General features: G+C 34.0%; 1 protein-coding gene across 11 annotated transcripts in view; it reads right to left on the bottom strand.

Moving 5' to 3' along the window:
- Positions 1 to 22,026, bottom strand: part of KTN1 (kinectin 1) — a 102,912-nt gene that overhangs the window by 25,700 nt on the left and 55,186 nt on the right. For 7 of the 11 annotated variants that reach the window (XM_082735051.1, XM_082735047.1, XM_082735046.1 and 4 more), the window contains exons 14-31: positions 21,427 to 21,517; positions 21,009 to 21,077; positions 20,236 to 20,273; positions 20,010 to 20,091; positions 19,094 to 19,162; positions 13,428 to 13,462; positions 12,940 to 13,030; positions 12,182 to 12,250; positions 11,313 to 11,350; positions 10,359 to 10,449; positions 10,120 to 10,188; positions 9,003 to 9,040; positions 8,065 to 8,155; positions 7,920 to 7,988; positions 7,401 to 7,438; positions 4,396 to 4,486; positions 2,585 to 2,653; positions 1,424 to 1,461 (exon numbers count right to left, since the gene is read on the bottom strand). In XM_082735051.1, the coding sequence (XP_082591177.1) occupies positions 1,424 to 1,461; positions 2,585 to 2,653; positions 4,396 to 4,486; positions 7,401 to 7,438; positions 7,920 to 7,988; positions 8,065 to 8,155; positions 9,003 to 9,040; positions 10,120 to 10,188; positions 10,359 to 10,449; positions 11,313 to 11,350; positions 12,182 to 12,250; positions 12,940 to 13,030; positions 13,428 to 13,462; positions 19,094 to 19,162; positions 20,010 to 20,091; positions 20,236 to 20,273; positions 21,009 to 21,077; positions 21,427 to 21,517 (1,176 nt within the window). The remainder of the gene's footprint in view (positions 1 to 1,423; positions 1,462 to 2,584; positions 2,654 to 4,395; positions 4,487 to 7,400; positions 7,439 to 7,919; positions 7,989 to 8,064; positions 8,156 to 9,002; positions 9,041 to 10,119; positions 10,189 to 10,358; positions 10,450 to 11,312; positions 11,351 to 12,181; positions 12,251 to 12,939; positions 13,031 to 13,427; positions 13,463 to 19,093; positions 19,163 to 20,009; positions 20,092 to 20,235; positions 20,274 to 21,008; positions 21,078 to 21,426; positions 21,518 to 22,026) is intronic. The other 4 variants (XM_082735045.1, XM_082735043.1, XM_082735050.1 and 1 more) reach the window with 1 other exon arrangement.

The following is a 22,026-nucleotide window of genomic DNA, read 5'->3' on the forward strand; positions in this document are numbered from 1 at the left end:
TTAACAAGCAAACTCTTTTAAGCTTAGCTATTAATTGTCACCATAGAAAACCTATTTGTGATACATTCTTACTTTCAAAAATGGCTTTTACAATATGGCATGATGATATTTGTGCTCAAGAGAAATCATCCTCTTAAGAAACAGTTCATGAATATATGAACTGCTGTAGTTATAATTGTTTCTATTTTTATCTGTGGCAGGGAAGTAGCTGTTTTCAGAAGAATGAAAACTGACATAGACATATTCCCTTTGATATTTTTCCCAAAAGGTAATGAAATTAGTTATGACTTTCTTTAAATGGCTAACCCACAATAGAAGTATGATATTAATGTGAGGTAGGTATCATCATTTTCATAACATTTTCAAGATTCAGGTTTTTCTAATTCTAATGCATTAGTTAATTCCCAGAAATGCAGAAAACAATGGCAAAGATTCACAATTTAATTCTGTTACAGTTGAGAGCAGCTTGGGTAGAAAGTTAAATTACAAATAGCTCCTTCTTAAGAGTAGGTTCTATATAAAAGGCTGGCAAATTAGGGATCGAGGCCCAAACAACAGACTTTTTTAGTCTGGCCCTCAAGCCCAGAGCAGAGATTATGGTTTTAAAGAATTGTTAAATCAAACAAACCAAAAAAAAAAAAAAAAGGGGGGGGGGTGCAAAACAGAACTCTGTGGCCCACAAAGCCTAAAATGTTCACTACAGGCCATTTATAGAAAAAGTTTGCTGACCTTTGCTCTATACAAACTCCAGACTCAATATACCAGTAAATAATTCTAAACTAGTAAACTAACAACCTTGTAAATGAATCAAGATAAAAGAATCTTTACTTTTATCACCTAATATACATAATGTGGATAACAACTAGAATATTCAAACATACCAACTTAGCTGAAATGACCTTAAATATACCCTTTTACAGAAAAATACAAGCTAACAATGAAAGAAAAATGCTTTAGTAAAAAAAGTCTCCTTAAGGTGACTGGGTGGCCCAGTCAGTTAAGCATCTGACTCTGGGTTTCAGTTCTGGTCATGATCTCAGGGTCCTGCTCAGTGGGAAGCCTGCTTCTCTCTCTCACTCCCCCTGCTTGTGTTCCCTCTCTCACCGTCAAATAAATAAAATCTTTGAAAAAAAAAAAAATATATATATATATACACACATATATGTATTTTAGCTTTATTAGATGTTTTCTAAAATACTAAAAACCTTAAAATCTCCCTTAACAAAAATCCAAATATCATAAAAAAGCACATCAGTTTAGCCAAGGGCATAGCTAAATGCTAGTGACCCTGTAGTTCAAGAAATCCAAACATTAATGGAAAAATTAGGTGCCATTTGAGGTACATTAAATTCTTATCTGAGAACTGTTTAACACATAAAAACGATTACCACTATCCAAACCGTGAATCAAAATTATTACTTACACTTTTAATAGTTCTTCATGTGGGGGAAAAGATGATGCCTATTAAAAAAAGTTAAATGTTATTTCAAAATAGTTATTTCTACAAGACTACAAAAAAGCTCTTCTCAGATATAAATTAACAAAGGTAAAAACACTATATATTCTGTATACCTGTGACCAAGTAATTTTAATAAAAATATGTATAAGTTTGGAAAAGTACTGAGTGTTAAATCGAATCTTCGTTGCCACAACATAAACTCTTCATTTAACAAGTATTTATCAATTTCCAATATATGTAAAGCACTGAGCTAATGCCCTAACTCTTCCTATTGTATAATTCTTATTGGACTATATTAAACTTCCAAAAGCCAAAAAAAACAAAACACAAAAACCTTAAGATGAAGTCAAAAGAAAAACTAAGAAAAGTTAGCTTCCATGTAAAAACAGAAATTCTACATAATATGTATAAGTATACAGACCTTCACATACAGTATTTACATTCAATCTCCCAAACTTACCTACTATACTATAGTATCCCAAACTGAATGACTACAATCTCCCAAAATGAACCACTGTTCTATAATCTTCTTGCTAAGAAGAACACATTCTTTGGCCCCTCATAATACTCTCTAGCTTACATATATTCAGAAAAATCAAACCATATTTTGTTAACACCTTAAAAAAATTACATATTTCCATTTTATTTTTATTAAGCAGAATTATACCTTGAAAAAGTATTTTAAATAGAGGCCAACTATTATTCATAACATTAGACATTTCCTAGTTTCTCTCCAATTACTAAATTGCAGGGAGGGCGGGGTGGGGGGGATGGAAAGGAGGAGGGAAATGCGGTATACACCTAGAGTTAAACTGACCTCTCTAGGATTCTAACTGACTTGCTAAGAAAAACATTCTGGAGGATCTGAAAACACAGAGATATATAAAAGAGCTAGAATACAGTAGCAGTATTATTTGCATATACCTTATAAATTATAGATTATTTTACCTTGCATATGGCATAGTAAATTACTCTTTTTAAGGACATCTTCTAAATACTTATAAATAAAACAAGGTACTTTAGTCTCCATAAAAAGGCAAAATAGTTAAGAATACTTATAGACAGTTATGAGTTATATAACTTCTTACCACATAACTGAAGGGCAAGCTACCTAATAGTACCTACCTGTTGGTAGTTCAGTTGCTTAAACTGCTCGATTTCAGACTTGAACAATTTGTTTTCTTCCTGTACTTCCTATTGAAACAAAAATTAAACATGAATACCTGCACAGAGATTATTTTCCATATAAATTTTTGAAACATATATAAGCCAGGGTAATTCTAAAATAGTTTTTTTAAGTGATCATTTAAAACTAAGCCCTATATTAAAACACAGTATAAAATTAGAATAAATTACTCAGTAACAATCTGAGAGTATGTCTCAATGGAAGAGTTCAGGATCCAGAAACAGATCTAAATACCTCTAAGGTATATAGGGTGACATTTTGGATCAGTAGGTCAAGTTCTAAGTGACATTTTGGGCTGGATGTTTCTCTGTTAACAGGACCATCCTGTATACTCTGGCATGTTCAGCAGTATCTATGGCCTCCATCCTCTATATGCACTAGCACCTCTCCACCTGCTATGACAACCAAAAATGTCTCCAGACATTGTCCCCTGGAAAGCAGAACTACTCCAGTAAAGCAGTAATGGATTCTTTAATAATGTGGTTAATCTTTTTTTCCCCCAAAGCTAAAACACTATTCTCAGAACTTACTCAAATAAATTACACGAGTAAGACATCAAACAAAAAAGCAAATTATAAACATATCGAAACGTGAAAATATTTTTATAATCATAGAGTAAGAAATACTTTTCATTCCAAGACTTCTCAGGAAATTACTTATATTTGAGTATATAAAAGTTTTAACTTCCAAAAGTAGGAAGAAAAACACAAACGAAATTTTTTTAAAAATTTAAGAAAACAAGTCACTTCTTAGGTGACAAAAGGTCACCTCTTATTATGGAAAAAAAAAAAAGGTTTTAATTTGGTGAGGAAAAGTCAACCCAGAAAAAAATATGGGAAAAATTAAAGGCCAATTAATAGACAAATCAAGTACTTCTCTCACAATCAAATGCAAATTACAACAATCCAACCATCTTTCAAGCATAATATCAAATGTTTTCATCTTTGTCAGTGTGACAGTCTTTGCAGTAGATGCAACAGATGCAAATAGATGCAAAAAAAAAAAACTTTTGGAGGGTGATTTAGCACTATCTAACAATATTTAAAATGAATCCACTTAGCGGAGAAAGAGAACGCAACAGAACACTTGGAGCAAGAAATGTAAGCAAGAGTGGTTGGAAACAATACAGCCATCCAAAATTTGCTTTCATTTCAAATTAATGTTCTTTCAATACTTTCAATATAACAACATGGGGATGAGGAGATAAGGATTTTCAATTTTAACTACCTCTTTTCAAAAAGAAACTACATAACCTTTGGCCCAAAATTTTGTTTCCTGGTTTTAAATACAGATATACTAGCAAAAGTACTGACAAGGCACACACAAGGATGTTCACTCTTGTAATAGGAAGGCATCCATATGCTGTAATCTAGGTATCCATAAACCAAGACAGGCTATATAAATGACAGCAGATGATAAAACAGAATACCACAAAACCATTAAAACTTGAAGACAGAAATGTGCTTATGTGGAAAGATCTCAAAAACATTAATAATAGAGGGAGAAAAGCCAACTACAAACTTGTGTATAGTTGAATACATGTGTTTAAAACAAGTATACACATATTTTATGAATGGACACTTTCTCAAAAGATATAAAAATAAGTGCTAGTTTTCTGAAGAATGAGACCCAGTACCTGGCTGGGAGGAAAGAATCTCTCTATCCTATTTTCTTTTGTGGTAGTTAAAATTGTTTAAAATATGCAAAGACAATAATTCACACAATAATTAGTTTTAACTAATATATTCACCTGTAACAGCTTTGTTTTGCTAGAAAGATCACTCTCCCTCTCTTTTAGTACAGTTTCTATTCTCTTCATTTCATTTTCCTTTTCTTTCAACCTAGAATTTTTATAAAGACCTTATATTTAGTTATACAGATAAAAAAGGACAACCAGACTTCAATACCACCCATAAGGAATAAAAGCAGAAACAAGGTCTAACAGATCTTCTCTCCAGATTACACCAATTTATAAATTTGTTTTAAAAAACATTCCAGAATCACTCAACTCAAAGTACATCATAAAACTGTTACAGTTTATTTCATAGTTAACATTTCTTAAGCAAGCATGGTTTTATCAATGCAGAAAATCTAAAACAAAAAAATTTTTTTTTAAAAACCCATTATTAGTTGATACTGGAACTTAAAATATGGCCAAGCCTTTGTAAAGCTATGCTACATATAATTTAATCTGGTTCTCCCTTATCCAACATAGATTTAAGTCTTACTCTATCTAGCTCATGTGAATCCCAATTGCCCTTGTCAACCTAAGCAAAAGCCTCAGTAACACCTAGCGCTATTAAATTCATCTGTTTATCTATTTCCTCAGGGCAAGAACCCATCTTAGCCATTTCAGGATTCCTGTGCCAAAGGGCACAAAACCGGCTCTCAAATATTTGCTGAACTGAAAGTTATTTTTATCCCACCTTAATGTAGAAAGAACTTCAAAATGTTTCTAGGTCTACATGAAAAATGGCAAAGGAGAACACATGTAGAATAGGATTAAAAAGTTGGGGGGAAGCCCAGAAAAACTTAAATACATATTGTTAGGTGAAACAAGCCATTCTGAAAACCTATATTCCGTAGGATTTCAACTATATCACATTCTGGAAAACTCAAAGTTATGGAGACAGTAATTATGGAGAGCAGTGGTAGCTAGAGATTGGGGGTGGTTGGGGGTGGTATTTGGAGGAAGGAAGGGATGAACAGGTAGAGCCAGGAGATTTTTAGGACAGTGCAACTATTTTGTACGATACTATAATGATGGATACATGTCATTATACATTCCTCAAAACCCACAGAAGACAGAAGAACCCTAATGGAAACTATAGACTTCAGTTACTAATGGTATTTCCACACTAGTTCATCAATTGTAACACACCTACACACTAACACAAGATTTAACAAGAGAAACAGGGTGGAGGTGGGGGGAAAATAGAAACTGTACTTTTTTCTCAATTTTCTGTAACCCTACAATTGCTCCCCCCACAAACCTAATTCTATTTTTTTATTTTTTCAAAGATTTTATTTCTTTATTTGAGACAAAGAACACACAAGCATGGGGAAGGAGCAGACGGGGAGGTTCAAGCCAACTCCCTGCTGAGCAGGGAGCTTGCCACAGGACTCCATCCCAGGACCGGAGGATGGAGATCATGACCTGAGCTGAAGGCAGACACTTAACCAACTGCGCTACCAAAGGGCCCCTATTAATTTGTTTTTAAAAAGAAAACTAATGCAGAAATAGACCTAAAATCACATACTTTGGGGCGCTGGGTGGCTCAGTGGGTTAAAGCTTCTGCCTTCAGCTCAGGTCATGGTCCCAGGGTTCTAAGATGGAGCCCTGCATTGGGCTCTCTGCTCGGCAGGGAGCCTGCTTCTCTCTTTCTCTCTGTCTGCCTCTCTGCCTACTTGTAATCTCTGTCTGTCAAATAAATACGTAAACGCTTTAAAAAATAAATAAATAAAATGGGGCGCCTGCATGGCTCAGTGGGTTAAAGCCTCTGCCTTCGGCTCAGGTCATGATCCCAGGATTCTAGGATCGAGTCCCACATTGGGCTGTCTGCTCAGCAGGGAGCCTGCTTCCCTTCCTCTCTCTCTACCTGCCTCTCTGCCTACTTGCGATCTCTGTCAAATAAATAAAATCTTATAATAATAAGTAAATAAAAATAAAAATTTAAAAAAGCACATATTTTAATGATTTATATACCTACTACAAATAGGCCAGAAATGTGTCTCTAAGCTTTCTATTAGCAAATGAAACAAGTACCTTGATAACCATACAATGCCCCTATGATAAACAATTAGCTGTACAAATGAGAATTTTAGTGTCAAGAATAGAGACATCTCCTTTGTCCTCATAAAGACAATGACCTAATATCTTCAATATCTTACTTTTAAAGACACAGTTTCAAAGGGCCACTTCTTAAACATCCAAAAAGATTGATGGCATCACAGCAAAGCAAAAATATCTTAAAAGTAATTCTATAGTATGCCAAAAAAAATGAAGTCCAGATATCCCTCTCACCACTGTAAACTGATTTAGTTAGCTAAAATTAAGAGAACAGACTTTTTTTTTTTTTTAAAGATTTTATTTATTTATTTGACAGAGAGATAGCACAAGCAGATGAAGAGGCAGGCAGAGAGAGAGAGAGAGGGAAGCAGGCTCCCTGCTGAGCAGAGATCCCGATGCGGGACTCGATCCCAGGACCCTGAGATCATGACCTGAGCCGAAGGCAGAGGCTTAACCCACTGAGCCACCCAGGCGCCCCGAGAACAGACTTTTTAATACAAAAATTTTCTAGGATGAACATCTATTAAGACTAGTAGTACCTTCTGTGCTGATCAGACTCAATATTTTTATTCTTTAGCACAGTAACTGGTATGAAAACAGATAACCATTCTTCTCAATAAGCAAGTTATTTCTTAGAGATTAAATAATCTTCATCAAGGTTATAACTAAGATTATCTTCTGGTTGATGGGTTTGATATAACTAAGATTATCTTTTTGGTTCATGGGTTTGAAGGGCTTGGAAAGGATAATATCCCCATGTATCTGAAAGCACTCTCTTTTATTACCCCACGTATCTGAAAGCACTCTCTTTTATTACACCAAAAGAGACTTATTAGCTTATATGCCTCTGGACTTTAATTCCTAATTTAACAAGAAATGACTGAGAAGAAACTCATGGTATTCAAGTACATTCTGCAAAATAATGAGAACTTCCTCTTTGAAATGCTGTATAAAATTATACTTACACAGTCTCAAGTTCTTCAAATCGTGATGCAGAACATGCCTAAGGAAGAGATTCACATTTTTAATTCTAACATCAAGAAGATCAGGTATTACAAACTACAAAGTATATGTACTATATATAAAGCACCAATAAACTAGAAACATAAAAATAAAGACATAATTTTATGTTAAAATTAGGCTATCTACAAAGATAGAATGAACTTTAACTGGATTTTGTATATCCATTTCTTTAAGGATTACAGATTAATATACCAATTAAACATGGATACTTAGGTAAGTTTAAAAGTCAATCTCAAAAAGTAAGGATGGGAAATGCTATTAGGCTTAGGCCAACAAATCAGGCAGAAAGACTTGAAAAAGATAAAATTTAACTTATTTCATCAACAACACCACAACTACAGTACAGTAATTCTTATGCCAAGTAAACTAAGAGAGTATACTAACTTCTTTATTTTCTAACAGAATATAAAACAGACTCCTCACTTTTTATGTAATGTGCTGGTAATCTATTTATACTATACCTCTTTCAAGTTACATTGTGCTACCTCCTGAACATGAGCTTTTAAAGATTCATTTTCTTCTTGAAGATCCTGAAAAAGAATTGGTATGAATTGAACTGACAGTCAAGTATAAAAAAGGTGTTTACTTTTGTTTTTAACTTCTTACCTGTAACCATCTTCCTTGACTGGCTAGGTCTTTCTCCTTCTCTTCTAAAACAGTCTTCATGGTATTCATCTGTTCTTCCTTTCCTTGTAATCTGAAAATAAGTTAATAAGAACTATCAGTGAAAATATTACAGAACCATACAAACCAAAATTATTGACGACTAGAGAAGTAGATTTTGGATTGTAAACAGACATAAAATAAACTAAATATTTTAAGTAAAAAACCATACAAGATTTTGCAGATAATAAATTAAGAAGTATAAGATGATTGGAGTGCCTAGGTGGCTCAGTCAAATAAGAGTCTGCCTTCAGCTCAGGTCATGATCCTAGAATCCTGGGATTAAGCCTCATATCAGGCTTCCTGCTCCGTGAGGTGTCTGCTTCTCTCTCTTCCTCTGCCCCTCCCCCTGCTCATCTTGTGTCTTCTCTTTCTCTGTGTGCTCTTTCTCAAATTAAATCTTAAGAAAGTAAATATAGGATTATTAAAGAAAAAACTTCCATCTATCACTGCAGATCTAGATACTGAATAAATCAGGGTAGCTCTACTCTCACTCCATATCATCTTCTTTAAACCAATACCAGGAAATCAGCGTATTACCACTGGTTTGGCTATGAAATACACAGTCAGTTTCACAGTGGCTATTAAAATGGGCAAAGAGCAATATCTCAGTCCAAGGTCATATTCAGATTATAGAGTATGAAAAATAAGACGTTCCACTCTACCCCCATTTCCATCAAAAAGCTTAAGTTAAATCCTAATGAAAACATAAAACTATGATAACATTTTGAGATATAATTTCATATTCCTAAAAATACTACATGAAATTAAATAAAAAGCAGCTCTGATTTTCATTATAACCATAGTGTATTGAATTATACATACTTATATTTAACCTGTGGAAAAAGATATTAAAGGGCAATGAAAGAAATGGTACTTACAAGTTCTGAAGCTCCTGAATTTGAGAAGTAATAGATAACTGAAAGAGAAAAAGAAAAAGCAGAAAAAAGGCTATTTATAATCCATTCAAATGACCTTATGCTTTATGATAAACTTTAAAATGTGTACACTTCAAATTACAAAGATCCTAGCTGAATTATTCATGCCAAAATGAGATGTGTTTGGATTTTGACTTCTTTTGATTCCAAAGACAGTAAGAGTAACAAAATAAAAATTGGAATAATAAGTCTAAATAATGTGGTAAATCTAAAGTTGTGAGAATTAGAGTAGTAACTGTACATATACCTCTCTACTGTATCAGAGCTCTTCTTTCCAGTCTTCCATGTCATCTACTCAACAGTACTCAACACTGTCCTTTTTTTTTTTTTTTTTTAAATCATACAGTTATTCAACACCAACTTTTACCTTCCACTGTCTTCTCACAAGTTCCTTCAGATTTTGGCTTAGGTGTCAGTTCCTCAAGAGATTTTCCTAACCTTTCAATCTATATCAGAGTACTGTGATCTTTTCATCATACCCTGTTTCTCTTAACACATGATCTTAAATCATTAACACAGTGCTTTCACAAGCAGAAGGAACTCAGGAAATATTGTTGAATAACTCTGTGGGATGAATGGATGAATCCTCACTTTTATGCAATCTTACTTTTTCAATGAAGCCTTATCAGATTAAACTCACCAAACCCCATCTATGTCCAGTAATCTCTGGCTACCTCTGAAATACCCTCAATGTCTTTTGTTCTATAGGCAAAAGTTAAGCAATACATATTCTATAACAAAACATTTTAATCCATGCAATTTAAAAAAAAGGTTAAAAAAAGATTTACCAAACTGTTTTCTGTTTAACTTGGCAAACTAAAATGAAACATTAGTACAGAAAACAATTTTTAAAAGTTAAAAAATATATTGAATAAAATATCAAGAACACTTTCTCAAATCAAGCATAAATAAATAAAATACATTTTTAAAAAATGCACATAACCCAAAATACTTACAGCACACTACTAAAAGTTTTTTTCTGAGTAACAAGAAAAAAACCAAACAGCTCATAAACACATACACTAACAAATCTGTCATGCTATGGCTCTGGGATTTTTACCTGTTGAGCCTTTTCAAGCTGGATATTTCCTATTTCTTCTTTTAGAGCCTCTATTTCCTGTTTCAAATCCTTGACAATGACAAAACAGACAAAATTGGACAATGGAAACACAGAAATTGACATAAAATGCAATGTCAGACAAACACATGAAATTAAATGATATTCACTAAAGCTGATAAACAAGGGGGAAAAAAAAAAGGAAGAAAAAACCCAGCACACAGTTTACTCTCTCCCAATACCTGAATAGTTTTCTCCTTATTAGCAACTTTGAGAACTTCTGCTTCCAGAAGCTCTTCCACAGACTTGATCTTTCCATCCTTTTCATAAATCCTTAGATGAAGAAATGCAGTATTAAACTTTAATAGAAATCAAGACATAAACAAATAGCACCAACAGGGGTCATCCAAATTAACTCTTCCCATTTTAAATAAAATAGCAAAGTAGCCTGCACATAAGAAGGGAAAAAGATACTTAAAAGTCTTCTTAAATGAGGGGCGCCTACGTCGCTCAGTCAGTTAAGCATATGACTCTCGATTTTGGCTCAGGTAATGATCTCAGGGTACTGAGTCAAGCCCAGCATCGGGCTCAGTACTAAGTGTGGAGCCTGCTTAAGATTCTCTGCCTCTGTCCACCCTGTCTAAGAAAGAGATGGCAGGGAAGTATTCCTAAATGAGAATTAATCAGTAAATACCAGATGGCTAAAGCTGATACACAGAAGGAGATACACACAATACTTCAAAAGTGCATAGAGAATGATATGACTTATACCCTGAAAAACACCGGAAGAATCAAGTTTCTCTCAACAATATTGGCTTCCAGAGTTCTGAAAGCAGTGGCAGAATGTATACACAATTATGGCATCAAACTTTACAGAGGTCAAGAAGAGGATAAATGTTCTCTATATCCAGTATATCCTGTTCTGTTCTGTTTTGTTTTTTTAGTAGTTCAATTCTTACTGCAGAAACAGAAAATTAACAATTCGATGCCACAAGAAAATAATTGGAATTACGAAATGTTTTAGCAATCACACTGCACTAGAAAAGTACAACGAAATTCCCTTAATTCAGCAGTGAAAAATTCTAGAGTGAAGGTTAAACTAACATACAGCTATCTAAATTGCACAAAACAAGATCTATGAGCACTAAGAAAATGGACCAAAAGAGAAAGACCAGTTTAAAAATATCACCACTTACACTTTCTTAAGTTCTTCAACTAGAGATGCAAAAGAAACCTGGAAATAGGAAAGTATCCTACTTAGCAATTTGCTCAAAATATTAATGAATTCAGAAACAGAGAGTATATTATCCTTAAATTTTCTATTATACCAAAATCTAAATGAGAACAATAAACCCAGGAATTCTTTCTAGGTTTTTTTTAATGTTCTAATTATGAAAATGAAAAGCACTCTGAAAGTAAGTAGCTTTAAGGCTACTTATGGAAAGTGTAGGCTAAAAGAAAAATCAACAGATACAATGTTACAATTAATGAATAATTCTAACCAGATAAGAAAACAGAACTAGGGGGCGCCTGGGTGGCTCAGTGGATTAAGCCGCTGCCTTCGGTTTGGGTCGTGATCTCAGTGTCCTGGGATCGAGCCCCGCATCGGGCTCTTTGCTCAGCGGGAGCCTGCTTCCTCCTCTCTCTCTGCCTGACTCTCCGCCTACTTGTGATCTTTCTCTCTGTCAAATAAATTAATAAAATCTTTAAAAAAAAAAAAAAAAAGAAAACAGAACTAGGAAATTGCCTAATTCCAGATAGGTCCTTCTACTATTATTTAGAGTCTTTCTCCACATTTGTACACTCAGAACTTTTATAACTGCAGTAAGCAGCAATGACATCCTATCTAGAGTATGCTACCCAGTGTCTGGTATATAGTCAGCATTCAAAAAATTGCAGCTTCTAGTACTGTTAATCAAGTCACTAATCATTCACAGATTAAAACTATGACTGACAAATTCCACATTGATGAAAGGAGGAATAAACAGACTTGCTCTATTTGAAAAGAACAGGTTTGTGCACTGTTTAAAAAGAGAACAGTTGCAGGATCTACTGAATACATTACCTGATCATTTTGCTTAGCCTTTAAGTCTTGAACTTCTTTCGTCAGAGATGAATTTTCTGTTCTTATTGCCTTTTTCAAAGATAAAGAAGCACAACACACTCTTAACTTTCTAAAAAATTAGCTATCTTCAAAATATCCTCATTTCTCATTTTTCTTTAGCTGCTTCTTTCCCTCTCTGGAAGACCCAGAAGTCTGTCACACATGTCTACAATTCTGTAACTTCTGGAGATACTCAAATGAATTTTTAATTCATTTATTCCCACAAATATTTCTACCTATGTTTCCACAACCTCAAGAGCACATAGTATACCACTTAAGTGGTATACTTAAGTCATTTCTCCCCCAAAACTCAAATACATCTTTAACATTTCTTCCAGCAACCCTGTCCTTATCATGTTAGTTAGAACTAATGATAATCACAGAACAGAACAGGAGTCTCTCCTTTCCCTGGCCTCCAATACTATTTCATGAACTTATGAAATCTGTTAGTTTTCATCTGGGCATGGTGGAGGTGGGGAAGCATTAATTACAAACCAAAAAAAAAAAGTATTTCATTAAGACAGTGAATGCTACAATCAACTATGCACTTTTGTATTCCTAATACAATGTTAAGTTTAACGGAAAAAAATAATATATTCATTAAATGTGGATAACTAATATTAAGTTTTAAAGGTTATGGAAAAAATCTTAATTTACAGTAATCCCCTTCATGTTCACAGACAAACTCACAAGGAAAACAAATGTACAAAATGTTTTACATTCAGTTCCTCCTCTTTTGTGGCCACTTGAATAAGTCCAGTTTCAAGTAACTCTTCTACAGTCTTCAACTTCTCATCCTTTTCTTGAATACTGAAATCATAAATTTAAAATATATTAACCATTTTTCAAGGTAAATACTATCACTGCTAAATATTTTATATCAATCAACTCCTGTGTCTCTCATTTCTTATAAACTTAATTTCTAAAAAGGTTTCTGAGATCTCTGATCATGGTCTAAAAGTACTTCTTAACCAATAAGTAAAATGTGTCAAGTAATACATAATGGCCTAAATAAAATCATTCCCACACCTAACACCACAAACCTACTGTAATCCCAAATCAAACCAATCAACAGCATGCCACCATACTTCCATTATGAAGTACAAAGAGCACTTTAAAAATCTAGATTAATATAGTTAATAATTCTGTTATCTCAAATTTGGTAGAAATTAGCCATTAAAATATAAAAAGAAAAACTTAAACTTACCATTTCTCCATTTGTTCCACAACATCTTTATTAGGCTAAAATAAAAATCACCCCCCAAAAGAAAAATGTTTAATTTTACTACGTTTGCATGATGTAAAACTAATTTAAAAATATGATTCTATGAAAATTGTTTAGTTTTAATTAGAACCAAAATTTAGGAAGGTGAGCCATACTTGAAGACTGCTAATAATTAAAGTGTTATTTAATTTAGAAAACTCAAGACAAAAGAGAAGCAGCTACACAAAAGACACAGAAAAGGATGAAGTATGAGCCAGTAAAATGAATCAGTACCTTCTAAATAATTTTTAATTGCCATAAAAGAAAATCTTAAGAATAAAAAAGAGAATCTGCCTTAATTCTGTATCAATTCTGTTCTTTGAATATAAAAAATCCAAGGCTCTAAAGCCTTGAAGACCAAGAAAGGAGGCTTTGTTCTTTCTTCTAATAAATTGATTTTTGACATTAAAAACTAAAGTATAACATTTATATGGGCAAGTGCAAAAATCCGATATACAAATCAATTAATTTTTAACATGTAGATATTATGTGACCACCACCTAGACAAATATATACAATGTTTTAAAACTGATTATAAGTTGCAGGAGCAACACATGAATATATTCTCCCTGTAAAGCATTAAAACAGGATATGTAAACTGACCCCCACTTTTAACTACTTCCCTTCCAGCATCTCTCCAGAAACACAAAAAGTCCCCACTGCTAGAATTTATTTTGTGTCCAGAAGAGAGGCTTCCCCGTTAGCATTCCTAAGCCTTCAGGCAGCTAAGTAGCCTACCAAAACAGACTTTGAACATTTTTTCTGCCCATCCCATTCCTTATCTGTACTTTTCTAATTTTCTAGTTTCCTTCTTTTCCCCCTATTCTATTATAACCCTTTTCACAAATACTATTAATTTTTCCATTGCCAAATCCAAGTCCTGAGACTCCACTTCTTACATAATTCTAAAATTAACCCCCTTTTCTTCAATGCCTTAGGTTAGGCCCTTGGCTTCATCCATCTCAAATATCACAATACCACACTATACTTCTCTCTGCCTGTTGCCTACAAGGAGTATTTTGTGAGGGGTACAGGAAAAACTTCCCAATGGGAAAAATTTCCCTATTACCAGAAAGGAGACTGGAGTTGTCAAAAGTATAGTAAGTCAGGTTTATAAACTACAAATATAAATCATGCAATAAGTTTACAAATTTTTCATCAAGATGGGTTTTTGTCCATCTTTATTTTTGCTGATGGCCATCTCATGTAAGGTTTAACAGGAGCACTTGGGAGGCTCAGTCAGTTAAGCACTGGACTCCTGATTTCAGATCAGATCATGATCTCGGTCATGAGATCAGGACACGCATCCCAGCTTCATGCTGGGTGTGGACCCTGCTTGGCACTCGCCCTCTCTCCCTCCCCTACCACCTCCCCTCCCCCAACTCCCACCCCGCCAGAGCGCGCTCACACACGTGTAGTCTTTTAAAAAAAAAAAAAGATTAAACAAAAAATTTGTAACCGTATGGTGATGAATGTTAACTATTAACTGGACTTCTGCTGTGCTCATTTCACATTATCAACACATAAATCATTAGTCCTTCTGAAACTAATGTTATATGTCAATTATATCTCAATTTAAAAAAAAGACAACACTATTAAGTCCAAGTTATCTGCACCTTAATCACTTACTGCATTATACCTTTAGTCCTACATACTTCTCCCCCACATAAATTCAAATACCTCATTGTTACCAGAGTGATCCAAAATGCTAGATAGAACATTTATTCATCCTTGCAATTATCTTTCAGGGATTTACCAACATACTAGTTCAAGTTCATGGTCCATACACAGCATACAAAGTCCTTCATAATTGGGCTATAGCCAGCCTTTCTCTACTCCTTACACTGTATCCTTTGCACTTCTACAACATGCCAATAAACTATGAATACACCAGTTTGGCCACTCACTGACATGACCCATGACTTTTTTTTTTTTTTTTTAAACAAGGGAAAGCACACACACAGTCCCCCACAACCACAAATTATGCAGTCGAGTTTCCCACATTTGGGGAAATCGCAGGAGTCAGCACATCCGGAGTACAATGGATAAGCCTTGCCCTGGGAAAAACACCTTTCTGACCATAGTATCTCCCCTGCCAGGTAAGTATTAACACTTTATTCCCTCAGCTGGATTTCCCCTTAGCTGTTGGGCAAACTGATGGCTATTTTTCCAAATCAAGCCTTCTCTGTGATGCCTCTTTACCCTTAGTGTCCGTCAGATAGAATTCATTATCTCTTCCTCCAACCCTGTACCACAGTTAAAGAATTTTATTCATCATACTTTTCTGTGTTACACATCATTCTCCACACTAAAAGCCATATTCCTGAGGGTAGGAACCAAGTCTCATTCATCTCTGTAGCCTCAGCATGGAGCATAGTGTCTAGCACATACTCAATTCATAAACCTGGAGCATAGTGTCTAGCACATACTCAATTCATAAACCTGAATGAAATTAATTTCCTTTAACAGAGGTACACTTTAACATGTACTCTCAGTCATCAGCTTACCAAATATTCAATTGCAGAAAAGTGACCAGCTTAGCATCCATCCAGCCTTTTTACTTTAAACATTACCGGCCTAACCCAATCCAATTTCATTCTCCCTAGACAATTTCCCAAACTACATTTAATACAATAATAAATTCTTCTGCAATAAAACATAAACAGGCAACAGGGCAAAGAGGAAAAGATTTCCTACCCCTATAGTTTTCACTAATAAAAATCTCCTAGAATAAGAATAAATATGCTGTCCCTATGCTTTAAAAAAAAAAAAAAAAAAAAAAAAGATAAGTCAGAACCTTGCTTCCCCAGAAGTTTTATTTTGAATAAATGAGATCCTAGTAAGTAACTGATTTATTTGCTTCATTAGGGTTATCATATAGGCTTATATCAGCATGGAGCCTTGCCCTCTTTAGTGTATAAACAGGTTACCTTACCTGATATTTGTTGTCTTTCTGTCTCCTACACCTGAAGAAACAACAACTTGGCACCATCACTGGTTTCTGTTTCAATAAGCTCAATCTTTTCCTCCCAGATAAAAATCCATGGAGCAAAAAGACGGAATTTTTTTTTTAATATATATATAACTAAACTGTTCATCTCTCAACTGTCACTTAGAATTCTGACTGCTGGATAGGAAGGGGTTAAAGAAAGGTGGAAATCAAAGAAATTAAGATTACACTAATCTTTATCTCTTCTTTCACTAGTGATAGCAATAAAAATGACTAGAAAAGAAGCCAAAGAGATGGTTCTTTGGTCTGCCAAGATGAGAAAGCTAAGTCACAACTACAACCAAAACACACCATTGTAGTTAACATGCTTTCTAAACTATTTTTAAGAGAGAGCTTTAAGAAGAAAAGTTCTAAATTACCAAATGGCAAATCTTAAATTAGTACCACAAAGTAAGTTTTCCTTATCAAATTCTTTTAAAAATGTAGCTATAAAATTTTGTTCTGTGGACTCTTCATTAAACTTCCTAAAACTATTCTTCATTCATTAAAACCTATCTCATGCAAAAAGCTGTTATTCTAATAGAATATCTACAGGTACATGGAAATCTTAGGAGTATCAGAAAGCTGATTTGGTTAAGGTAGAAATTAGAGGATTTTTTAAAAGATTTTATTTATTTATTTCACAGACAGAGATCACAAGTAGGCAGAGAGATAGGCAGAGAGAGAGGAGGAAGCAGGCTCCCTGCTAAGCAGAAAGCCAGATGCAACGTGGGGCTTGATCACAGGACCCTGAGATCATGACCTGAGCCAAAGGCAGAAGCTTTAACCCACTGAACCACCCAGGCGTCCTGAGGATTTTCTTTTTTAATATTAACTTCCATACATACACTGGGGAATTTTATGTAAGATATTAGAATGGCAATTCTTAAATCATCATCATATTCTCTTTAAGAAAAACAAAAATTTAAAGCTATTGGTTTTGTTCCTGTCTAATGAGGCAGAACTAGAGAATTAAAAGATTCTAAAAGTTAAAAGATTTGTAAAGATTCCAGTTTTCTATTTAAATGTAAGAGTTACCAGCACCATTAATACTGAAATCCCACAACAGGGTCATACATTTCTAGGCATTTGTTTTCCCTTCCATGAAGTTAATTTTAGGAAGTATTTAAAAGCTTATACACTGAAATAAGTTTTTCAGAATCTCTATAACCAACTCACAACTTAACATTCTGCTTTTCTGGGCAAGAGGTAACACAAATCAAAAATTATCAATCACATTTTACCTCATCCAAGTCATTAATGTTACATTTCCTACTGGTATTTTATGTAGCTACTAAAATTTTAAATGCTGCCAGCTAACCAGAGATTCTAAGATACATCCAGACTTCAGAGATGCTAAAGTGAGGGGGGACAATTCTTACAACTGATGAAATGAATCTCTTATAAGCTACATGACAACAAAGGGAAATAAGATTTAACAGTAAGACTTAAATATTATTTTAGGATTACAGTGGCATACAGTCATGTCCCCGCACTGCACTAAATATCATCAGTTTAGCATTACCTCCTCTACTGCCTTTTGTTTGCAAGGGTAAAGTATATACAAAATAATAAACATTATGCAAGGCATTATCATATTTAAGAGGAAGAGAATAAGATTATTTCTTGAAAAGTGAACAGATATTAACAAATACTTCCATAGCATGTGGCTCACCTGAAAAAGAGCTACTTATATCAATTTAATACCTCCACAATGTGAATTTTAAAATAAAAAATGAAAGCATATATCTTTGAAAGGAAGTGCTACCATCTGCAACTTACATTTCAGCTTCTAATACAAGTCCCCACGTTTAACACTATTAGAGAAACATTCAAAGCTATTTTAATGTGTCATCTAATACCAAGAGTTTCTAGAGTATTTTTAAACCCTGGAATTTGAAGAGTTCTGTAGGAGAAAAGTCCAAAGGCAACTCTTAGGAACAGCCATAGAATGGACATTGCCTGGAGCTCGTTTATGGAGCCATGTATACTAAGGCTGCTACAGTTTTGATAGGTTGCTATAAATACAGAAGAGTCTGATGACAGCAGAGGGTAGAGAGGAGATGAAAAAATAAATATTCTAACGGAAAGGAACTGAGGTTTAAAATGCCTGCTTAATGCCAACCACTAGGCGAAGCACTATACATAAAGGTCCCCATTTAAATCTAACAAGCTTATGATATAAATAAAATCTCAGTGTAAAAGACTTGGAATAAAAGGTCTCAAAAAGGTTAAGCAATTTGATCAACATCACTCCACTTTTAAGTGCTGGTAGCAGGTTTCAAACCCACTTTCTTTTTAAGAAACCATGTTGCCTTAGATAAAAGGCTCCAAAAGTGTAAAGAATTTTATCCTAAGAACCGAATGTAAAATACTTTTTTTTGTATTCTATGGCACTTTTTTTTTAAGTGCTTATAACAGGGAGTTAGCATTAGCTTCCCCTCAAGGAAGAAAAAAAATTTTTTTAGACACTTGATAAGCACAAGATGAACTGAAATGCAATGGAAAGATATACCCATAATTCAGCAAAACTCCTCAAAAATGAGCTGGATATTATTTAAGAAGAATCAGATCTTGTTAATATTAGATATTTCAGCCTTATAATTCATTAAAGCCTTACCTGTTCAGAAACAAGAGTCTGTAGCTTCTGAACTTCTAACTGTAATGCTTTGTTTTGGTCATTTAGAATCTGAAGGGAAAAAAAAACCTCAATATACTCTTCTATTAAGAAAAGATAAAGCAATCATTTGAATAGGTTAAAAAAAAAAAAAAACCAACCCCCCCGCCATTCAAACCCATATTAACCCTTCAAATATACTTAAAGTGACAGGTGAATTATATACTGACCTACAATGCAAATTTCATGTGGTTTCCATTTTTCATTTTCAATGAATGTACTTCCAAAATATAAAAATACAGGACTAGTATAAACAATCTGTATAATGATCTCTAAAACTAGTTTCAACTAAGCCTTCCACTTCAGTCATGTGTTTATTCCAAAACAGAACAGTGTTAACACTGTGCTTAGAATTGTATCATGTGTATTTCAAAGAACTGAAACAGTCTATGCCAATGGATTCTGGGAAATCCTGCTTTCCTAAGTGAATATTTACAGGATTCCTATTAAATTAAAGCAAAAAAAAAAAAAAAAAAAAAAAGAGGAAGAAGAAGAAGAATACAAATCTCACACACATGAAGAGATGTACCCCAGCAGTACGAATGCGCTCAACTCAAGCTGAGAGGCCATGACCAGAAACTAGCACTGCACTGACAATGGAGGCAATTAAAACTATCACACACTACCAAATGAAAACCACAGTAGAGCAAAGACTGAGGCAAAACAAATTTCAAAAGTCTATTATAAGAACAGATAATCCAGGCAAAAAGTGTAACATTCATTGTCGTATAATCCCCAAATAAACTACAGAAACATTGCTTCAGGGTGATTTCATATAAAAACTAGTACAATTAGACTCGTTTCAACTGAAAATTTTAGTAGGTTGTTCTAAGCTCAGCTGACAAGCTTAATCACACACCTTAAATTCTTCCATTTTGTTTGAAATTTCACACTGTAGCTGTTCTTCAAGCAATCTTATTTGATCATCCTTAACATGAATACTATGAGAAAAAAAAATCAATAATTCACACTAAGGTTTACATAAATCATGTGCACAACTATCAGTTATGAGTAGCAATAATTTATGCAACTATACTTGAACATAAATGTATGAATGGCTCCATGTACAGCAACACTCTAATCACCTTTTTTGCATCTTCTCCAGTTCATGTGCAGCAGCAGCCTGTGTTTGGAATGGGATGAGAATTAAATCATTTCTTAGGAAGCACTCAAAACCATTCTTTCCCTTATTTTTATGTACTGAAAAGCTGCATTTCCATATATTTGAAGTAAATGTTAAAGCAGTATCTACGTATTTTTGCAATACTTTTTGCTGTCCAGTATTTTGTACTTCTCACTCATCAAATTTTATCCAAATGAAACTATCCTTTTTGATTAAATAGCAGAAGGCTAAAACAAATCAGCACATTAAGAATGTTTTAGTGGAGGGGCGCCTGGGTGGCTCAGTGGGTTAAGCCGCTGCCTTCGGCTCAGGTCATGATCTCAGGGTCCTGGGATCGAGTCCCACATCGGGCTCTCTGCTCAGCAGGGAGCCTGCTTCCCTCTCTCTCTGCCTGCCTCTCCATCTACTTGTGATTTCTCTCTGTCAAATAAATAAATAAAATCTTAAAAAAAAAAAAAAAAAAAGAATGTTTTAGTGGATTCTTTGGAGATCCGAAAAGTGATCAATTCATTTGATCAAACATGAGTTTCAACATGAAAATAGTACTATCTAGGTGGGTTGTGACAGTCATGGTCAAATAGAAGAGGCTTTCAACAATATGCCATGTAACCAAACACAAATAACCATTATATTTACTATGTATATGAATGAAATTAGGGCTTGCAATTCCAATGGAAGTAAGTATAGACAAGGTCAAATTCTGACGTAAACACTCAACAGCTATAAAAAATCTACCTGTTCATTTGCCAGGGCCTGTAACTTTTGCACTTCAGCTTTTAATAAGAAATTCATATTCTGTATGTCCTAGAATAAGAAAAAAAAATATGTAAATATGCTTGTAAAGCATCTCTTCTACCTAAGTAAAGGTCTCAAAGTGAAGGCCTCAAATCACAATTTCTTAAATAGGAAAAGGAAATCATCAATTCCTGTTATTTAGCAAACTTCCCAAATTATTATGAATTGCATCATATGAGAAAATCCTCTGAACTTCTTTTCTTGGAAGGCTAACGAGGATTTTGTAGCTTAATTAAGAGACACACATTTTAAATGACTTTAGAGTATTTTCCATTTTTCATAGATGGTCATACTGCTTACCCTATCAGAATAATTCAATGCTTACAAAATAACTTGCCATTTATCAGAATTACTGTACCTTAAGTTCCTCCTCTTTACTTGTTAAGTGATCATGTTCATTTGCTAAAGAATCTTCAGTCTGTTTTATCTGCTTATCCTTTTCAGCAATCCTTTAACAGGAAGTACATTTTTATATTCAATAAACATTTCGAAGTCAAGTCACAAATCAAAAGATTAAAAGCCTTAAATATGCTCACGCTTAGTTAAGTAGTTTCTCATGCATCTGTACCCTACATTTCTGTAGCTCCTTTCAGTTTAGTACTATCTATCATATACATTCTACAACTTCCTAAAATACATACCCCTGTTCTAAAACTTGAGGTAAAAGAAGTAATTTGTTCAAGTTCACAAACCTGGTAATGCCAAAGCCAGATTTTAGATCTTCTGAACTCAAGTGAGCCATGTCTATGTAAATTAAACAATACACTAAAAACAGAACCTTGTTTTGGGTATCTCCATATAGTTAAAATACAGTGTAGGTAATAACTACTTATGAGGCACAAAAACTAATTTACTTCCATTAATCTCAAATCACAATTCTCTTTCACTGCTAAACCCCACATAAAAAAAAGGTTCCCCAACTCTTTTTACGATGAAGACATAAAAACACAAATGTGTT

The sequence above is a fragment of the Mustela nivalis genome (assembly GCF_964662115.1).
Source record: "Mustela nivalis genome assembly, chromosome: 6".
NCBI classification, from domain to species: domain Eukaryota; kingdom Metazoa; phylum Chordata; class Mammalia; order Carnivora; family Mustelidae; genus Mustela; species Mustela nivalis.